Source organism: Tupaia chinensis, unplaced genomic scaffold (genome assembly GCF_000334495.1).
Source record: "Tupaia chinensis unplaced genomic scaffold, TupChi_1.0 Scaffold138060_1, whole genome shotgun sequence".
Classification (NCBI taxonomy): Eukaryota; Metazoa; Chordata; class Mammalia; order Scandentia; family Tupaiidae; genus Tupaia; species Tupaia belangeri.
This window is the reverse complement of record NW_006197961.1, coordinates 2,063,830-2,085,602: the sequence shown is the minus strand read 5'-3', so window position 1 is coordinate 2,085,602 and position 21,773 is coordinate 2,063,830. Positions and strand designations below refer to the sequence as shown.

Sequence of the window (21,773 nt, the reverse complement as noted above, 5' to 3'; positions counted from 1 at the left end):
AGAAGGAAGAAGGAAGAAAGAAAGAAAGAAAGAAAGAAAGAAAGAAAAGAAAAGAAAAGAAAAGAAAAGAAAAGAATAAAAGAAAACCATATTGTGCACCAAAAGGAAAAAAAGGAAAAGTCTCTCTCTCTCTTCCTCTCTCATTAAAAATAATAATAATAATAATAATTTGGAGCTTACATTTCTTTGCTTTCTCTATACCAGAGTTTCTCCACCCCAGCAGTGCTGATTTTGGGGGTCTGACCATTCTTTTTTGTTGTTTTTTTGTTTGTTTGTTTGTTTGTTGGAGTTTTTTTAGTTTTGGGTTTTCGGTTGTTTGGGTTTTTGGTTGTTTTGTATGTTTGTTTTTTGGGGGGGTTTTTTTGGTTTTGTTTTTGTTTTGTTTTGTTTTGTTTTGTTTTGCCATAGAGCACATGTGCTCACTGGAGAGAGATAGAGAAAGAGAGAAAAATCACCCTCCAGAGAAATGGCCATGCCACAATCCCTTCTCCTCCATTCTCCTCTTGGGATTCTGGGCAGGCACACACATGCACCTGGTGTGATTTTCAAAGCACCAGGTCCAGTACTTGAACAGTTGGCCATGTGAGAGTCCAGCACCTTAACCACCACGCCACCTGCTGGTCCCTAGGGTTTGCTCATTCTTTGGAGGGAGGACTGTCTGGTGCACCCGTAGGATGTCAAGTTACATCCTGGACTCTGTTCACTGGAGGCCAATAGTATCCCCTTCCCCAAGTTAGGACCACCAAAACAGTCTCCACTCATTGCCAAGTGTCCCCTGAAAGGTGAAATCCTCCTATCAACTGAAAGTTATTGTTTTCCCTCTTGATAAGGAACTCAGACTCTGATCCCCCAAAAGGGTCAATTATCTTGTTGGGGAACATAGACTGAGTTTAGTCCTACGAGACGCAAAGCTAATCATCTTATGAGTCTCTTCCTCACCTTGCTTTCAGTCCCAATAGTAACTCTCTCTTATCTTCTGCAGAACCCAGTTCTTCAGACACAACCCAAAGCAGGAAAGAGGTGAGTAGAGGCTGACCCCTAGAACCTAGCCAGGTAGGAAACATTAGGTAGAAAATATCTACAAGGCCTTGGGGCCAGGAGATAGCGTAGTGGTTACATCGCTGATCCAGTGGCTTGAAAATCAGACTAGGTGTGGGACCAGCAGTTGGCGTAATGGCTATGTTGCTGGACTCCCATGTAGCCAACCGCAGTTTGGGTCTCAGACCTGGTGGCTTAAGCTCACACTGGGCGCATGTGTGTACGTGCCCAAGATCCCGAGAGGAGAATGGAGGAGAAGGGATTGCGGCATGGCCATCCCCCCAGGGGGTGATTTCTCCCTTTCTGCCTCTCTGCCTCTCTGTCTCTCTGTCTTTCTGGAGAGCACACATGCCCTATAGCAAAAACCTCTCCAAACAAACAAACAAAAAAAAACACATACCAGTTGCGTGTGCCTGTGTGCCCACGATTCTGGGAGGAGAATGGAGGAGAAAGGATTGTTGTGTGGCCATCGCCCTGGGGGTCTCTTCCCATCTCTCTCTCTCTCTCTCTCTCTCTCTTTCTCTCTCTCTCTCTCTCATGCATGCTCCCTATGGTAAAAACTTCTTTTAAAAAATTTACAAAGCTTGGGGCTGGCAGGTGGCATGGTGGTTGCAGGCACTAGACTCCCACATGGCCAACTACAGTTCAAGTCCCAGAGCTGGCCCCTTGCTTTCTCTCTCTCTCTCTCTCTCTCTCTCTCTCTCTCTCTGGTCAAATTAAAATAAATATTTTAAGAAATAATTTTTTTTAATTTACAAAACCCAAAATTAACACATGGGGTGGCTTTATGGAAGAGTATATATATTATATATAAACATATAATAGTATCTGTATATAATACCATACAATTTTTTTTAACATTTATTTATTTATCTATGTATTTGTTATGATTGTTGGGCCACTGGGTCTGGAACTCAAACCACAGTCAGCCCTATAGGAGTCCAGTGCCTCAACCACCATGCCACCTGCCAGCTCCACCTCATCTATCATTGATCAATATATACCATCATGTATATCACTATATATCTTACTAGCGATATATTGCTGTATCTATCTAGGATATACAGAAATAGAGATAGATAGATGATAGATAGATAGATGATAGATAGATAGATAGATAGATAGATAGATAGATAGAGATAGATAGATAGATGATAGATAGATAGATAGATAGATAGATAGATAGATAGATAGATAGATAGATAGATAGATAGAGATAGATAGATAGATAGATAGATAGATAGATAGATAGATAGATAGATAGATAGATAGAGATCAATATATGATTCTCACAATCTTCCCAAAGTAGTCACTCTCGTCCAGCTCAGCTCCTCTAAAGAAGACAGCCACATGGCCAGCCACATTTTGAATCCCAGCCCCAGAAGCTTGAAAAAACACACCAGGTGCATGTGCATGCATGCCCTAAAATCCCAACAGGATAGAGAAATGGAGGAGAAGGGATTGCAGCATGACCTCACCCCATAGGAGGGTGCCTTCTCTTTCTCTCTCTCAGTTTCTCTGTCTCTCTCTAGCAAGTGCACGTGCCCTCTAGTAATTAAAAAAATAAAAAATAAAAAAATAAAATAAAAAAAAAACCTTGGGACCAGGAAATGATGTCGTGGTTGGGGCTCTGGACTTCCACCTGGCCAACCACCATTCAAGCCACAAACCTGATGGCTTGCTTTCTCGTGTTTCCTTTCTCTCTCTCTCTCTCTTTCTCTCTGTCTCTTTCTGGTGAGAGCATGTGCCCTATAGAAAACATTAAATAATAATAATAAATAACATTTTTTGAATAATTCTTTTTTTGAGAGAGAGATTTTGGGCAAAAGGTGAGAAATCATCCCCTGGGGAGATGGCCATGCCGCAATCCCTTCTCTTCCATTCTCCTCCTGGGATCTTGGGCACACACGCACATGTGCACAGCATGAGTTTCAACCCACTGGGTCCAGTACTCAAACCATGGTCAGCCATGTTGGATTCCAGCACCTGAACCATTATGCCACCTACTGGCCCCAATAAATCATTTTTAAAAGGGAAAAAAACCCTAAGAATAAACAGCGTAGCATCTCTTAATGCACTTAATCTTCCAAAACATTCTACAGGGTTCTTTCAGATTGAGTGATTTGCCCAAGGTCACAAAGATGGTGTTGATGGAGTCAGGATTTGAAGCAGTGTCCTCTGGTTCCAGAGTCTGTTTCCTCACACTTCCTACTCTCCATCTGGGTATAAAAACCATTAGCTTTTTTTTTTTTTTAATGTCTTTAAAGTTGCAAAAGGTCATTAACAAATTCGAGTCACTTCTCACCAATGAGACTTTATGGCAAACAGGAGAGAAGCAAGAAATCGCATCTGCGGCCACTTCTATCCTCCAGAATGTGGAATCAAACGTTCTAGAAACTGCTCTGAAAGCCCCACAGCAAGAAGTGCAGAAAATCCAAAACAATACACTGGGTAAGATGATAGTGTCTGATATTCTTTGGGGACTGGTTAGCAGTTGGGGTCTAAGTGAAACAATTAGAAAAAATAAACAAATACAATGATTAAATCCATTTATAGAAAATTCTAGGGACCAACAGATGGCATAGTGGTTATGTCACTGGACTCCCACGTAGTCGACCATGGTTTGAGTCTCAGACCCAGCGGCTTAAAACTCATCATGGTGGCCATGTGTGTGTGCGTGCCCAACATCCTAAGAGGAGAATGGAGGAGAAGGGATTATGGTGTGGCCATCCCCCCGAAGGGTGATTTCTCACTTTCTGTCTCTCTGTCTCTCTCTGTCCCTCCAGCGAGAGCACATGCCCTAAAGCAAAAAAAATCTCTCTATAATAAAAATAATAAATAAAATTCTAGAAGATACAAACATGGGGCTGGCAGGTTGGCTTGGTGGTTAAGGGCACTGGGCTCCCACATGGCCAACTGTGATTCTAGTCCCATATCTGGTGGCTTGCTTTCACTTTCTCTCTCTCTCTCTCTCTCTCTCTCTCTCTCTCTCTCTCTTTCTCTCTCTGGTCAAATTAAAATAAGTAAGTAAATAATTTTTAAGTGTAATGATTTTATATATACACATATTGTAATGATGATAATAATAATAAATTTAACTAAATGAATAATTCTTTTTAAAAATAATTATTTTATTTAACTTTTTTTTTTTCAATTTGACCAGAGAGGGACAGAGTGAAAGAGAGAGCGAGAGAGAAAGTGAGAAAGCAAGCTGCAAAGTCTGGGACTCGAACCATGGTCAGCCATGTAGGAGTCCAGCCCCCTTAACCATCATATCAGCTGCCATCCCCTAAATAATTATGTTCAAAAAAACTCTAAGAAAGTTCATTAACACATCTATCCTGTTACATAGTTACCTTTTTTCCCCATAGTCTTATTTCTTTCTCTTTTTTTTTTTCTTATTTTTGCTCATGCACTCACCGGAGAGAGACAGAGAAAGTGAGAAAGCACTCCCCGTGGGGGATGGCCACACCACAATCCCTTCTCCTCCCTTCTCCTCTGGGATCTTAGGCATGCACACATACACACACGTGACATAATTTTCAAGCTACCAGGTCTGGGACTTGAACCACCCTGGCTCCTTGGGGATTCAGGGCCCCAACTACAATGCTATCTACCAACCCTACAATGAACATTTTTAAAACTTCTTACAAAATCAGTAAGCTTGACCATTGCTTTTCTTACCAGCTGTTGAAACTCGAGTGGTTTCCAATAATTGCTCTGATGAAAGAAAGATATTTGACCTCAACGTCCAAATGAACACCATGGACATCCATTGCAATGACATCATCCAGGGAAACATACAAGGTACATGTGATGGTTGCACCCAGAATCCTTCACACAGAGCAACATCACCCAATGAGTCATGGAGACACGTGACTGGGAGAGTCCTGATGGGATTGTAACCCTCAGAATGTCCCTCCGATTTTTTGATTTTTCCTTAAAAAAAAAAAAAAAAAAATCTGAGCCAGACAGTGCCACAATGGTCAACAGTACTCAAAGTGCTATCAGCCATGTGGGAATTCAGGGCCTTAACCACTGGGACACTACCAGAATTAAAAAATAATAATAATAATAAGATTGTATTTCTCTGTTTCCTCAGGCCCCAGTGCAGTCGCCTTTATTGCATATTCTTCCCTTGGGAACATCATAAATGCAACCTTCTTTGAAAACTTGGATGAGAAAGATCGGGTTTACCTGAACTCCCAGGTAGTGAGTGCTGCTATCGGACCTGAAAGAAACATGTCTCTCTCCACACCTGTTAATATGACTCTGCAGCATCTGAAGGTGGGTTGAAGTTGCTGGGAGAGCTGGTTGAAGTTGGAGGAGGTAGACCAGATAACTCGTATGTGGTTCTCAGTTGTTGGTTCCAAATTTGGGTTGACCCTTGCTGGTAGCCAAGAGCACCTGCAGCCACTAAGCATTTGAAACATGGCAGACCTACAAAAAGATAAGACCTTGGTAGGGTGATATTGATAGTGTTTATCTTAGTATTTCCAAATTACATTGAGTATTCCAAGATTTTTTAAGACTTAACCAGGAGGCCAGGCTGGCATCATCTGCCCAGATAGGTGATTCCATACTCAGGTTTCCACAACTTTCTACGTAGTTCCATTTTCTTTTTTTTTCTTTTTCATTTTTAAACAGTGAATCAAAGTTCCCCAAAGGGGGGGATTTTGTTGATTACTTTATTCTCTCACTAAAAGACCAACTGTAGGGACCAGCAGTTAGCGTAATGGCTATGTCGCTGGATTCCCACGTAGTCGCCTGCTGTTTGTTTCCCGGGCCCGGTGGCTTAAACTCACGCCGGGCGCATGTGCTTGCGTGCCCAAGATCCCGGGAGGAGAATGGAAGAGAAGGGATTGTGGTGTCGCCACCCCCCTGGGGGAGTGATTTCTCGCTTTCTGTCTCTCTGTCTCTCTCTGTCTGTCTGCCGAACTCATGCACCCTATAGCGAAAAAACCTTTCCAAAAAAAAGAAAAAAAGACCAACTGTAATCAAATGAAGGGAACATTCACCTCAAGCTCGTGTTCTCTGCGCTGCAGCTTTGTCACTGGACTCCCATGTAGTCGACCACGGTTCGAGTCCCGGACCCGGTGGCTTCAACTCATGCCAGGCGCATACGCATGCGTGCTCAAGATCCCGAGAGGAGAATGGAGGAGCAGGGATTGCGGCGTGGCCATTCCCCCTGGGGGGTGATTTCTCACTTTCTTTTGAGCACGCATGCACACCTGGTGTGATTTTCAAACCTCTGGGTCTGGGTCTTGAATGGCACAGTTGGCCATATGGGATCCAGTTGGCACCCGACTTTACAGTTAATGGGTATCTAGGTTGTTTGGGGGAAGAAGGTGATGAGTCTGTTCTCTTTTCAGATGAATCCAAGTAGCAAAAAGGCCTTCTGTGTGTACTGGAAAAGCACAGGCGGGGGCGGCCACTGGTCTAGGGATGGCTGCTTCCTCGTGCAAATGAACACAAGCCACACCACATGCAGCTCCACCCACCTGTCCAGTTTCGCCGTTCTCATGGCCTTCACCAGCCAGGTATGATGCAAGCCCTTCACTCCTCTAGTTAATCCTTTTTGAGCAGGGCCAGCAGGTGGCATGGTATTAACATTCTGGACTCTCATATGACCAGCCCTGGTTCGAGTCCTGGACCTGGTGGGTTGCTTTCTCACTTTCCCTCTCTCTCTCTTTCTATGTCTCTCTCTGGTCAAATTAGAAACAATAATAGCAGAGACCAGCAGGTTAAGGCCCTGGAGTGCCACATGGCCAACCATAGGTCAAGCCCCAGACCCGGCAGCTTGAAATTCATTCTAGTCTCTTGTGCATGTGTGCTCAAAATCCCAAGAGGAGAATGGAGGAGAAGGGATTGCAGCATGGCCATTCCCCCTGGGGGGGGGGGATTTTTCACTTTCCCTCTCACTGACTTTCTGTCTCTCTGGCAACCACATGTGCCCTAAGGCATAAACCTCTTAAAAAATGTTTTTAAATAGAAGGGCCATCCCCATATCCTAGTGGTTAAGGGAGCCAGATCTAGCATGGCCAATCACACTGTTCGAATCCCAGCTCCGACAGTTTGAAAAACACATTAGGTGCATGTGTATGCAAACAATCTCAAAAAGATAGAGAACGGAGAAGAAGAGATTGTGGCACGGACACATCCCATCGAGGGATACTTTCTCCTTCCCCTTCCCCCTCTCCCTGTTTCTGTCTCTCTCTGATGAGAGCACACACTCTCTGATGATTAAAAAATAAGAGCTGAGGAAAGGAGTCAGATGGTGGTCAGAAGTGGAGAAGCTGAAACCACGTGGGAAAGGTGCTGAGTTTGCATTCAGGGCTCTCCCTGGGCATGGGTGGTGTGTGGATGTGCCAGGATCTGGCTGGCTGAGGCTGGAGTGGGGTTGTGGCATAGAGACCTTGTTGGTTGAGGATTGGGGGGAGGAGGGTCTGAAAGAAAGAACCAAAGAAAGAAAGAAAGAAAGAAAGAAAGAAAGAAAGAAAGAAAGAAAGAAAGAAAGAAAGAAAGAAAGAAAGAAAGGAAGGAAGGGAGAAAGAAAGAAAGAACAAATTAAAGAAAGAAAGGAAGAAAGGAAGGAAAGAGAGAGGGGAAGGAAGGAAGGAAAGAAAGAGGAAGGAAGGAGAAAGGAAGAGAGAAATAACAAAACAAAGACAGAAAGACAGAAGGAAAGAAGGAAGGAAGGAAGGAAGGAAGGAAGGAAAAAGGAAGAAAGAAAGAAGAAAGAAATAGAACTAGCAGATGGCAGATGGCGTACTTACATCGCTGAACTTCCATGTAGTCGACCACAGTTCAAGTCCTGGACCCAGTGATTTAAATCACACTGGGCGCATGCGTGTGCATTCCCAAAATCCTGAGAAAAGAATGGAGGAGAAGAGATTGCAGCGTGGCCATCCCCCCCAGAGGGAAGTGGTTTCTCGCTTTCTATCTGGAGAGTGCACACACCCTATAGCAAAAATCTCTCTAAAAGGAAAAGAAAAAGAAAGAGAAACTGTGTGTGTGTGTGCATGTGTGCGTGTGTGTGTGCGTGTGTGTGTGTGTGTATACACACAATATATAGGTCAGGACCAGCACGTGGTCTAGTATTTAAGGCATTAGACTCCCACATGGCCAACCATGATTTGAGTCCAGGACCCAGGAGCTTGAAAATCATGCTGGAGTGTATGCATTCATGCCCAAAATCCCAGGAGGAGAATGGAGGAGAAAGGATTGCAACATGGCCATCCCCTGGTGTGTGAGGGGGTGATTTCTCACTTTCCCACTCACTGTCTTTCTCTGCCTCTCTCTGGCAAATGCACACACCGTATGGCAAAAACCTCCAAAATAAAAAATAATCATAATAGGGACCAGCAGTTAGCATAATGGCTATGTGCCTGGACTCCCATGTAGTCGACCACAGTTCACATCCTGGACCCGGTGACTTAAACTCACGCCTGGCGCGTATGCGTGCATGCCCAAGATCCCGAGAGGAGAATGGAGGAGGAGATTGCAGCGTGGCCACCCCCCTTGGGGGGTGATTTCTCCCTTTCTGTCTCTCTGTCTGTCTGGCGAGCACACGCACCCTATAGCAAAAACCTCTCCAAAAAAAAATTTTTTTTTAATTTTCATAAAAAGGTGTCTTTAAAAAAAAACTGGAGGTGTCAAAAAATTTTTGGAAAAAAAGAGGTCTGGGGTCAGCTGGTGACATGGTGGTTAAGGCAGGTGGATTCCACATGATTGACTACATGGTTAGGGTCCTGGGCCCAGTGGCTTGAGAAACATGCTAGGCATGTGTTTGTGTGTGCCCAAAAGTCCCAAGGGGTGAATGGAAAAAGGATTGCAGCGTGGCCATCTCCCTAGGGGGTGACTTCTCACTTTCCCTCCCTTTCTCTCTCCATCTCTCTAACAAGCCCATGCACCCTATAGTAATTAAAAAAAAAAAAGACAACCCACATGAGTACCCCAAATCCCAAGAGAAGGGAGGAGAAGGGATTGCAGCATGGCCGGCCATCTAGACGCGATGCTCACTGTCTATCGTTCGGCTTTGTACCTGGGCTTGGGATGCTCCAGTTCAAGGGTGGGAATCATAAGCCCAGAGCAGAAACGTGTGACAATCACCTCTCCTTTTTCTGGGTCCCAGGACGAGGACCCTGTGCTGACCATCATCACCTACGTGGGGCTGGGCCTGTCTCTGCTGTGCCTCTTCCTGGCAGCCCTCACCTTCCTCCTGTGCAGAACCATCCAGAACATCAGCACCTCCCTGCACCTGCAGCTCTCGCTCTGCCTCTTCCTGGCCCACCTCCTCTTCCTCACGGCCATCGACCAAACCGAACCCGAGGTACGGACTGTCCCAAGAACCCCTGCCCTGCCCCAGGAAGTGCCGGGCTGCTGGAGTAATGCTGCGTTAGAATTCTAACAAAATGACTCTGGGGGCTGGCACCCTAGCCCAGTGGCTAAAGGAGCCAGATCCCACATGGCCCACTGTGGTTCAAATCCTGGCCCCGGGGACTTGAAAAATGCACCAGGCATGTAGGTGTGCCTAAGATCTGGACAAGATGGAGAAAAGAAGAAGGGATTGGGGTGTATCCAACCATGTTGGGAGTGCTTTCTCTCTGTGCGTGTCTGTCTCTCTCCTCATTTAAAAAAAATGATCTTGGGACCAACAGTTAGCGTAATGGCTATGTAGCTGGACTCACATATAGTCTACCATGGTTCAAATCCCAAACCTGGTGGCTTAAACTCATGCCAGGTGTGTGTGCATGCGTGCCCAAGATCCCGAGAGGAGAACAGAGGAGAAAGGATTGTGGCGTGGCCATCCCCCCTGGGGGGGTGGTTTCTCGCTTTCTGTCTCTCTGTCTCTCTCTGGCTTTCTGGCGAGCGCACGCGCCCTATAGCAAAAACCTCTCCAAAAAATTAAAATAATAAAATGAAAAAATTTTAAAAATGATCTTGAAGGGCCAGTCCATGGTCTTGGGTTAAAAGGACTAGATCCGGGGCCAGTAGGTGGTATATTGGTTAAGGTTGCTGGACTCCCACATGGCTGACTACAGTTTGAGTCCCAGATCTGGTGGCTTGCTTTCTCACTTTTCCTTTCTCTCTCTCTCTCTCTCTCTCTCTCTCTCTGTCTCCCTCTGGTGATATTAAGAAATAATAATAAATTAGTGGTTTGAGTCCTAACTGCATGTTTGGGAAACATGCCAGGCACGAAATCCCAAAAAGAGGGAGAGAGGGACTGGCAGATGGCCAGAGGCTAGAGTCCCACTGGCAGATGGCATAGTGGTTAAGAGGCTAGAGTCCCACCTGGTTGACCACAGTTCAAGTCCCAGACCTGGTGGCTTGCTTTCTCATTTTCCCCCTCTGTCTCAAAGAGAGAGACATCTCTTTGGTGAATCCACATGCCATATAGCAAATTAAATAATAATAATAAATAAAGTAAATAATAAAGTAAATAATTCTTTTTTAAAAATAAATATAAAAATAAAGATAAATAAATGAATAAAAAATAAACTAGTGGGTTGTCAAAAAAGTCATGACACATTTTTTTCTATGTTTTTCTATGCAAAAATGTGTCACAAATTTCTGACAGCACAATAAAATAAAAGAAATTTAAAAAATAATCATAATAGAGGCTGGCAGGTGGCATGGTGGTTAAGGTGCTGGACTCCCACATGGCTGACCATAGTTCAAATCCTGGGCTTAGCGGCTTACTTTCTCACTTTCTCTCTCTCTCTCTCTCTCTCTCTCTCTCTCTCTCTCTCTCGTCTCCCTCTGGTCAAATGCTAGATAAACAATAATAACAAATAAAGCTAAATAAATAAATAGTTTTAAAAATCATCATCATCATCATAAATAAGCTTGGGACCCAATGAAATTCCAGAGAGCAGTGGCTGAAGAAGCCTTGCGTGGCGGAAGTGAGGAGGAGCTAGCCTGGGCAGCTGTGACTTCCGGTCCAATCATGACAGAGTCATGGGGAAGCCCTGAGAGCCCTTGCGCAGAGCATCCTCCTATGATGCTTCCCCGGCAGGTGCTGTGTGCCGTCATCGCGGGAGCCTTGCACTACCTGTACCTGGCCTCCTTCACCTGGATGCTGCTGGAGGGCCTGCACCTGCTCCTCACCGCGCGGAACCTCATGGTGGTCAACTACTCCAGCGTGAACAGATTCATGAAGCGGCTCATGTACCCTGTGGGTTATGGAGTCCCCGCTGTGGTTGTGGCTGTCTCTGCAGGAGTCAGGCCTGGCCTTTACGGAACACCTGCCCGGTGAGCTTGACCCACATCCTATGCTGTGGATGATTTCCTAAGAGAGCTTTTCTGGGGGGAGAAGGGGAGAACAGTGTTAATGACAATACCTGGGATATACACCAGCTGATGGCATGGTGGTTAAGCCAGCTGGATGGCATGTGATTGATTGCTCAGTTTGAGTTCTGGACCTGGCGGCTTGAAAATTACACTGGGCTCGTGTGCGTGCATGCCCAAAATCCTGAGAGGAGAATGGAGGAGAAGGGATTGCGGCATGGCCATCCCCCATGGGGGGTGATTTCTTACTTTCTCTCTCTCTCTCTCTCTCTCTCTCTCTTTCTCTCTCTCTCTCTCTCTGTCTCTCTGTCAATAGCAAGCACATGTGCCTATGGAAAAAACCTTTAAAAGAAGTTATCTGCGGGACCAGCAGTTAGCATAATGGCTATGTCGCTGGACTCCCACGTAGTCAACCGCGGTTCGAGTCCTGGGCATGGTGGCTTAAAACTCACGCCGGGCGCGTGTGCGTGCGTGCCCAAGATCCCGAGAGGAGAACAGAGGAGAAGGGATTGCGGCGTGGCCATCCCCCCTGGGGGGGTGATTTCTCGCTTTCTGTCTGGCGAGCGCACGTGCCCTATAGCGAAAACCTCTCAAAAGAAAAATTTAAAAAGAAAGAAGTTCTCTGTTGAAAATTATATATATGGTCTTTTATTTTATTACCATGCACTGTATATATGCTTTGAAACACTGTGTGGTACACTATAAAGATTTACAACTATTAAATATAAATAAGAAATTATCATTTTTCAAAAAAGAAATTACTTTTGCTACAAAGAAAAAAGCTTAGAAGTTTCTGGAGGTGCCAGCAACTGGTCTCCAACATGGCTGACAGTGGTTCAAGTCCTGAACCCAGCAGCTTGCAACTCATGTCAGGTGCATGTGCATGCATGACTAAGATCCCAAGAGGAGAATGGAGGAGAAGGAACTGCAGCATGACCCAAAGGGGTGATGTCTCACTTTCTCTCTCTCTCTCTGTCTCTTTCTGCATCTCCAGCAAGTGCAAGCACCCTATAGCAAAAATCTCTCTTTAAAAAAAAAAATTCTGGAAGGGAGTAGCTAAGGGTTTAGGTCCAGCTTTCTCCCTCTAATGACTTGGGACCTCACATTTTCAAGCCTCAATGCCCTCGTAAGTGAAATTAAGATAACATTAGGTGGTCAGAAAAGTCATGATGTATTTTGGGGGTTCTTTTTGTTTGTTTGTTTTTTGTTTGTTTGTTTGTTTTTTAGAGAGGTTTTCGCTATAGGGTGCATTCACTCTCCAGAAAGACAGAGAGAGACAGAGAGACAGAAAATGAGAAATCACCCCCCAGGGGGGATGGCCATGCCACAATCCCTTCTCCTCCATTCTCCTGTCGGGATCTTGGGCATGCACAAACACGCACCCAGCGTGAGTTTAAACCACCAGGTCTGGGACTCAAACTGCGGTCGACTACATGGGAGTCCAGCGACATAGCCATGACACCAACTGCTGGTCCCCATGATGCATTTTTCTATGCAAAGCCACATCATGACTTTGATGACAACCCATCATTTTTCTATTGTCCCAACCTCATGACATGGTGTGAATATATTTTTAAAGAATTATTTATTTAATTTTATTTATTCATTCATTGATTTTAATTTGACCAGAGAGAGACACACAGAGAGAGAGGGAAAGTGAGAAGCAAGCCACCATGTCCGGGACTTGAACCATGGTCGCTCATGTGAGACTATCCAGTGTCTTAACCACCACACCACCTGCTGGCCCCCATAATGTGAATATTTAACAGGACTGTGCCTGTCAAATGTCCAGCATCATGTAGGAACTCATCAAAACTGTGCTTGTCACCAGCTGGCTCCCAGAAGGGACTCGAGAAGCTCATGTTTATGTCATGGGGTCTCTCTGACCTCTCCTGGTGTCCTGTTTCCCATCGTTCACAGATGCTGGCTCCGCCTGGACCACGGATTCATCTGGGTCTTCCTTGGTCCTGTCTGTGTCATTATCTGTGTGAGTAAATACATGCCTCCCATGTTCCTGAGTAAAGGAGAGATACCAGAAGTACTGGGGTCAAGACAGTCCAGGGGCATGCACCTTCTCATTTGCATGGTTTGGTTTTCCACCTGCTACTAATTCAAGCCCTTGTGTAGGGAGGTAGGACATAGTACATCATCACCATCATCATCACCACCATCACCATCACCATCATCATCCTGAGTCAGCCTCCCAAGTGCCTGGGGTTAGTCACATACCACCATGCTCAGCCTTTTGGGTTGGATCAGGAAATCAAACCTGGGCCTCCCATGTGGCTTCAGCCTACAGGGTATCAGCATATATTAGCATGTACTACAGTCCATCTGGCAGGCCACAGTTCAAGTCCTGGACCCAGCAGCTTGAAAACCATGCTGGGCAAGTGTGTGTATGTGCCCGAAATTCCAAGAGGAGAATGGAGGAGAAGGGATTGTGGTGGTGTGGCCATCTCGCCTTGCCATCTCACTTTTCCTCTCTCTGTCTCTCTCCCTGGTAAGCAACGGAATCCTAAAACAAAAGAAAAAGACAGAGAGAGAATCCCACAGTCTTCTAACTTGTACTCTGTCATCCCTGCAGGTGAATTTCTTATTTTTTCTCTTGGTCCTTTGGATTTTGAAAAGGAAACTTTCCTCCCTCAACAGTGATGTGTCAACCATTCAGAACACAAGGTAGAGTGTGACAAATGGCACCTCCCACTCCCTTTCCTCAATCCATCCCTACCTATCCCTCCTACATGTCCCCTTGCACATACACTCCAGAAATAGGTTCCAAAACCAAGCAAGACCACTTAGGTCTACCACCATCACAATTAATGAGAACCTGTATTTGCTAGAACATAGGCTAAGCCATTGTGATAAGACTCCCTCCCACCCCACCTCACCAAAAAAAGAATAAAATAGAAGTTATTCCCACTCTCATGTGAACTGTAGTTCACTGGTAACCAGTGTAGGGCTAATGGAGAAGTTCTGCTCCATGAAGTGATCCAGGGACTCAGGCTCTTTTCATTTTGTTGCTCCACCATCCCCTAGAGTGGTATCCCTGTCACTATCCCATCCGTGGGAAGGAATCAACATGGCAGTTGTATGGTCCACATTTGCTTGTATCTCATTGGTTGGTCCTGGTCACATGAAAACACCATAGCTGCAAGGGAGGCTGGGAAGTGTAGTCTTTAACTGGATGTCCATATGCCCTGATAAAACTCAAAGGGGGAAGAGATCTAACACCAAAAGGAAGATGAGAAGGGGAAGAAATGGCAATTTCTGCCACTCGTCACAAGATACATCTATAGATACAGAGAGAGAGAGGGAGCTTCTCTCTCTCTCTCTCTCTCTCTCTCTCTCTCTCTCTCTCTCTTAGGGTTTTTGCCGTAGGGTGTGTGTGCTTGCTCACAAGAGATAGAAAGCAAGAAAGTGAGAAATCACCCCCTGGGGTAGTGGCCATGCCACAATTCTTTCTCCTCCATTCTCTTCTTGGGAATTTTGGGCACACATGCACATGTGCCCAGTGTGATTTTTCTTTTTTTTTTTTCTTTTCTTTACATTTATTTTTTTACATTAATTCACTATACAGCATTACAACATACAAAAAATTTTCCATCCAAAATACATTGTATATTGGCTCAATCAAGTACCTCAACATACATGTTATCAACAAATAATATCAACAAATAATTTTCCATTTCTTATGTCTTGTATATTTTGCCTTTTTTTTTTTTTTTTTGGCCATCCTTGATTCCCTATCCCTCACCCTCTGCCATGTCCCACCCTCCTCCCACATTGTCTCTGGTATCCATGGTTGTTTTTCTATGCCAGTGTGATATTTCAAGCTGCCGTATCTGGGACTCAAACTGTGGTTGGCCATATGGGAATCCAGCACCTTAACCACCACACTACCTATTGGCCCCAGAAGTACTCTCTTTTTTAATCACCAGAGGGTGCAGGTGCTCACCCGAGACAGACAAAAATACATATTCCATCACTGAAAAAGCTCATTGAAGAATAATTTGCGTAGTGTGAGCCTCGTGTATGTGTCTGTCTCTGTATTTTAAGTAGGATACCTCTGTGTCTCAGCTTATCTGATGACGTCCTAGTTTATGCAGGTTGAGTCATTCTAATTAATAATAGGACCCCATTTTTATCTTCAAAGCCTTCCTGTTTGAATAACAAATTATATGACCCCCCTATCTATAAGTAATAAGAGAGAGATAAGGAGTACCCCATTTTAGAATGCTTTCCATCTGGGTACTAATTTTGTTTCAGACTATTCATATGTTCAAATCTCATTTAACCTTCGTAGCAACCCTCTGAAATGAGGTCATTATAAAGATGAGAGAACTGAGTTATCAGAAGGTAAATTAGGAGCCAGCAAGTGGTGTAGTGGTTAAGGCACTGGACAGCCACATGGCTGACCATGGTTCAAGTCCTTGACCTGGTGGTTTGCTTTCTCACTTTTCCTTTCTCTCTTCCTGTCTCTCTCTGGTCAAATTTAAAAATAAATAATAAAAAAAAGTAAAATTAAATATATAAATTATTACTTATTTTCAAAAGGAAAGGTAAACTAACTTGCTGAAGGTCACACAGGTACTTAGTGCCAGCTTGGATTAAATCAGGCAGTCCTGCCCCAGAGTCCTCCCTATTACTGGCTACACTGCAGGGATGTTCATGTCCACTGTTATCTTTTTAATGTCATTGTTTGACTCTTCTCAGGATGCTGACGTTCAAAGCACTGGCTCAGCTCTTCATCTTGGGCTGCACCTGGTGTCTGGGCCTCCTGCAGGTGGGTCCAGGTGCCCAGGTCATGGCCTATCTCTTCACCATCATCAACACCCTGCAGGGAGTCTTCATCTTCCTGGTCTACTGCCTTCTCAGCCAACAGGTAAACACTGACCACTTTTTTTGTTGTTTAAACTCAGCAACACTTTGTAGAACCCTTAGTTTAATGAACACTTAAATCCATAATCTCTAAATTTTTAAATGAGCTTGTAACCAAGGTGTAGACATCCCCTATATTTTCTCTACTTTAAGATGTTCCTGATGGTAAGATACAAACATTTAGTAACAGCTTTCAAAAAGTAAATAATTTGCTTTATCAAAAAATGCCACTTTTTTCTTTTTTTCTTTTTATTTTTTTTTGAGAGGTTTTTTTGGTTTGTTTGTTTGTTTGTTTGTTTGCTATAGGTGCATGCACTCACCCACAAGACAGAGAGAGAGGCAGAAAGTGAGGAATCACCCCACAGGGGGGATGGCCACACCACAATCCCTTCTTCTCCATTCTCCTCTTGGGATCTTGGGCATGCATGCACACATTCCCAGTGTGAGTTTAAGCCACCGGGTCCAGGACTCGAACTGCAGTCAACTACATGAGAGTTCAGCAACATAGTCATTATACTAACTGCTGGTCCCCAGTTTTTTTTCTTTATCTTTCCCACTTGTAATAGTCAGCTAATGCTGTATAACAAACAATCTCAAAAATGTCAGTGTTTGCAAGTAAAAAGTTACAGATAGGAGAAACAAGCTCTTGTGTCCTATTGAACAGTTTGGGGACTATCATTAACAATAAAATACTGTATGTTTCAAAATAGTTACAAGAAAAGAAACAATAAAGAAAGAAATAATAAATACTTGAAGCGATGGACATACTAATTATTGTAATTTGATCATTATACATTGTATACATGTATTAAAGGGTTACACTGCATACCATAAATATGTGTGATTATTATATAATCAATTTAATTATTTTAATCTCAGTGGCTTAAACACAAATTTATGTTTCTCATTCTTGGTCAGCAGGTTAGTTGGGGGTTTAGCTGACCTTTGCCGGTCTCAATTTGGCTTCATTCCAAGATGCAGATGAGGTTCATGTCTGCTCCTTTTGACTGATCCTGAAGCGTAGGCAGAAGAGAGAGTCATTCCCCAGCGTATGCTCCCATAGTAGTGGCAAAATTATGGGGGTCATAACATAAAATTTAGTAATGTAACCATTTGTAAGCATATAGTTCAGAGGCTTTATGTTCACAGTGGTGTGCAATCTTTACCATTATCCCTCTCCAGAACTGTTTCAACATCCGAAATTGAAACTCTGTTCCCATTAAGCAATCATTATTTTTTTAATTTGTTAAAGGGCACATGTGCTCACCAGAGAAAGAGAACAAAAGAGTTTGTGAGAAAGCAAGCCGCCAGGTCCTGGACTCAAACTATGGTCAGCCATGTTGGAATCCAGCACCTTAACCACCACGCCACCTGCTGGCTCCAAGCAATAATTCTTTATTCCTCCCTGCCAAGCCCTAACTCTCTTTCTCTGTGAGCTTGACTATTCTGGGTGCCTCATATAAGTGGAATCAATCATACAAGAGATATTATCTTGTGTCTCACCTTATTTCATTTACTGTAATGTTTTCACAGTCCATGCATGTTTTAGCACGGGTTAGAATTCCTTTTCATTATTTAAGGATGAATAATATCATATCTCATTTTATGACTATACCACATTTTGTGGAAAGGATTTTGCTTTTTGTTTTTGTTATCTTTTTTTTATATATATATTTTTGACATAGGGTGTGTGTGCTCAGCAAAGAGAGAGACAGAGTGAGAAAGTGATAAATCACCTCCTCCAGGGGAATGGTCATATCATAATCCTTTCTCTTTGATTCTTTTGGGATTTTAGGCACACATGCATACATGCCTGGTGTGATTTTCTGGGTTTTTTTTTTTTTTTTTTTGAGAGATTTTGCTATAGGACATATGCGTTCATCAGAAAGACAGAGAGAGACAGAGAGACAGAAAGTGAGAAATCACCCCCCCAAGGGGGGGGATGGCCACACCGCAATCCCTTCTCCTCCATTCTCCTCTCGGGATCTTGGGCACGCACGCACATGCGCCTGGCGTGAGTTTAAGCCACCGGGTCCAGGACTCGAACCGTAGTCGACTACATGGGAGTCCAGCGACATAGCCATTACACTAACTGCTGGTCCTTCCTGGTGTGATTTTCAAGCCACCGGGTCTGGAGTTTGAATGGTAGAACCGGCCATGTGAGAGCCAGTGCCTTAACTTCCATGCCCCCTGCTGGCCCAAAAAGGTTTTGTTTTGCCAGAGGGTGCATGCCCTCTCCTGAGAGAGTCAGAGAAAAGCAGGAGAAAGCACTTCCCCATGGGGCTTGGTCATAGCACTTCTTCTTCTGTCCCCTCTCTCCCTCCTCTGGGGATTTTGGACATAAACGCACACATGCCTGACTTGCTTTTCAGGCTGCTAGGTCTAGGATACAAGCCACATGGTCCGTCATGTTGGATCCAGCTACCTTAACCACTAGGCAGTGGGTTGCCATAAAAAGTGATTTAGTAATAAACCTCTAGGGTCCATAAGTAGCATAGAGGTTAAGGTGCTGAATCCCACGTGGCCAAGTCTATGGTTTGAGTCCCAGCAGACCTGAAGGCTTGAAAATCATGCTGAGCATATGTGCGTGTATACCCAAGATCCGAAGAAGAGAATGGAGGAGACGGGATTGTGCCATGGCCATTCCTCCTTGGGGGGAGGGGGGTGATTTCCCTCTCTCTCTCTCTGTCTCTCTCTCTGGGGCAAGTGCACATACCCTATGACAAAAGCCTAAAAAAAAAAATCTAAAAATAATAATATTAATAATAAACCTCTATCGTCTTTCTGATCTGCTGATTTTTCAACTATTTGTTTGCCAATGTTTTGGGTTTGTTCACAAAAGCCACCCTGGTGTTTTTTTTTTTTTTGGCGTTCTAGGTCCGGAAATGGTATCGAGAAGCCATGAAATCCAAATTCGAGTCTGAGACGTATACACTTTCCAGCAAGTCTGCCCTGACTCAAAGCCCAGTGAGGTAAGAGAGTCTGTGACCTCTGTTTCACTTCCCTCTCTCCATCCCTTGACACCCCACACTTCCTCTCTGCTTGTTGATATGAGCTTCCTTTTCTGGAGACTACAGGGGAGAGTTCTTTGTCCGATCACCTGTCTGAGTCCCTCGTTCTCATGACGTGGTTCCTCAAGGACTCTCCCCTGTAGTCCCCGCCACTCGGGAGGCTGAGGCAGGAGGATCGTGAGCTCAGAGCTAGCTCGGGCCACAGAGCTAGACCCTGCCTGAGAGAGCTGAGAATGGTGGCATGTGTCTGTGGTCCCAGCTGCTCGGAAGGTTGAGGCAGGACCACTGCATCTAAAAAAAAAAACACCAGAGAAAAAGAGCCAGGTGGTGTGCTGGTTAGAACAGCTGGATCCCATGAGGCCAGCTGCATGGTTCAAGTCCCAGACCCAGTGTCTGGAAAGACACGCTGGGTGCCTATGCGTGTATGTCCAAGATCCTGGGAGGAAATTGGAGGAGAAGGGATTGCAGCATGACCCTCTCCCATGGGGGTGCTTTCCCATTTTCTCACTCTGTCTCTCCAGCAGGTGCACACACCTTATAGCAAAATTATTATTATTAAAGAGAAACACCACAGGGACCAGCAGTTGGCGTAATGACTATGTTACTGGATTCCCATGTAGTTGGCCGTGGTTCGAATTCCGGACCTGGTGGCTTAAACTCACGCCAGACGCATTGTGTGCGTGCCCAAGATCCCGAGAGGAGAAAGGAAGAGAAGGGATTGCGGCGTGGCCATCCCCCCTGGGGGGTGATTTCTCGCTTTCTGTCTCTCTGTCTCTCTCTCTGTCTTTCTGGCAAGCGCCTGCGCCCTATAGCAAAAAAAAAATAAAAAAAAAGGCAAGAAAGAAACACCAGGGACAGTGGGTGGCATGAAGGTTAAGGTGCTGGATCCCACATAGCTGGCTGTAGAGTTCAAGTCTTGGACCCGGCAACTTGAAAATCACACCGGGCTCATATGTGTGTGTGTGTGACCAAAATCCCAAGAGGACACTGGAGAAGAAGGGACTGTAGTGTGACCATCACTCAGGAGGGTGATTACTCACTTTCTCTCTCTCTGTCTCTCTCCAGCAAGTGCACACACCCTATGGCAAAAATCTTTTTTGAAAATAAAGAATATGTTAGGGTGTGTGTGTGGTGGGTGTTTGGGGGTTTTATTTAGAATTAATTTTATTTAATTCTATTCATTGTCATTATTTGATCTTTTTAATGAAGTTGACCAGGGAGAGAAGGAAAGTGAGAAAACAAGCTGCCAGGTCCTGGACTCAAACCGCGGTCAACCATGTGGGAGCCCAGCCGCCTTAACCACCACACCACCTCCCAGCCCCGTGTGTGGTGGTTTTTAGACATAGTTTTCCTATCTCCACTTTCCAAGCAGCTGAGACCTCAGGCACATGCCACCACACTCAGCTCTTTCCAACAGGGTCTAGCCAGGGTGCCTGTGTCAGCTGTGAGCTCCGGATCCTCCTGCCTCAGCCTCAAAGTAGCTGGGACTATAGGGACCAAGACACATGACTCTTAGTGTGGTCTGGGAAAAGAGTCCAGGCCTCCCATGTGACATCAGCCCATCAAGTAACAAAATCCAGCATGCACTACTGCTGCAGACCCTGGTCATTTTATTGTTTAGTTTTGGTTTCATTTTTTTAGATTTTTGCCATAGGGCACATGCCTTCACTGGAAAGAGAGAGAGAGAGTGAGAAAGAGAGAGAGAGAGTGAGAAAGAAAGAGAGAGAGAAAGTGAGATGTCACCCTTCAAGGAGGGATAGACACACTGCAATCCCTTCTCTATTCTCATCTCAGATTTTTGGACATGCACACCCATGCCCAGTGTGTTTCCCAAGCCGCCAGGTCTGGGACTTGAACCACAGAGTTGCTTATATGAGATCCAAAGCTTTAACCACCATACTACCTGCTGGCCCTATTTTGAGCTTTTTGTTGTTGGTGGTGGTGGTGGTGGTGTTGCTAGAGGGCTCACCAAAGAGAGGCAGAGAAACAGAGAGAGGGGGAGACAGTGAAAGCACCCACAATGAGGCATGCTCCCACTGCAATCCCTTCTCCTCCTTCCCTCCCTCCTTTAAGGATTTGAGCACACACACCAACATGTCTCTCCAACCACCAAGCCCAAGACTCAAAACCACTCGGTCAGCCATGTGGGATCCGGCTGCCTTAACCGCCAGACCACAGAGCCAGCCTGCCTGGTTATTTTTTAAGATGAACCAAATTGAGAAATGTATGATAAATTATCTTTACCATGGATTGAGGTACATAGGATTCTCCTCGGTAGCAGAAATATCAAGGTCACTAAATACATTTCTACCTCTAATTGGAAGTAGGGAAGGAAAATACATTCTAGGTCTCCTGCTCTTTTATCCTGTTGTTGTTTGCTTGTTTTATTTTGGCCTTGCATTCACCTTTAATCTAAACCTCTTTTTTTTTTGGGGGGGGGGCGTAATTTTCCAGAACAAGTGACGAGGAAAATATTAAAACTAGAACATTCAACTCCATGGAGAGTTCTACCTGTGGATCTCATGGGCGTCATGAAGAATGAAGCTGAGGGAAAGA

The 21,773-nt window shown here is 44.7% G+C and overlaps 1 protein-coding gene across 4 annotated transcripts in view; it reads left to right on the top strand.

Annotated features, from left to right (window-relative positions):
• The window catches only part of ADGRE3 (adhesion G protein-coupled receptor E3), a 34,515-nt gene extending 12,742 nt beyond the window's left edge, over nt 1-21,773 (top strand). For 3 of the 4 annotated variants that reach the window (XM_006161021.3, XM_006161020.3, XM_006161023.2), the window contains 12 exons: nt 983-1,020; nt 3,306-3,489; nt 4,726-4,845; nt 5,141-5,325; nt 6,411-6,578; nt 9,173-9,370; nt 11,057-11,292; nt 13,249-13,315; nt 13,913-14,004; nt 16,042-16,210; nt 19,084-19,178; nt 21,672-21,773. In XM_006161021.3, the coding sequence (XP_006161083.1) occupies nt 983-1,020; nt 3,306-3,489; nt 4,726-4,845; nt 5,141-5,325; nt 6,411-6,578; nt 9,173-9,370; nt 11,057-11,292; nt 13,249-13,315; nt 13,913-14,004; nt 16,042-16,210; nt 19,084-19,178; nt 21,672-21,759 (1,640 nt within the window). In that variant the 3' untranslated portion in view covers nt 21,760-21,773. The remainder of the gene's footprint in view (nt 1-982; nt 1,021-3,305; nt 3,490-4,725; nt 4,846-5,140; nt 5,326-6,410; nt 6,579-9,172; nt 9,371-11,056; nt 11,293-13,248; nt 13,316-13,912; nt 14,005-16,041; nt 16,211-19,083; nt 19,179-21,671) is intronic. The other variant, XM_027776762.1, reaches the window with a different exon arrangement.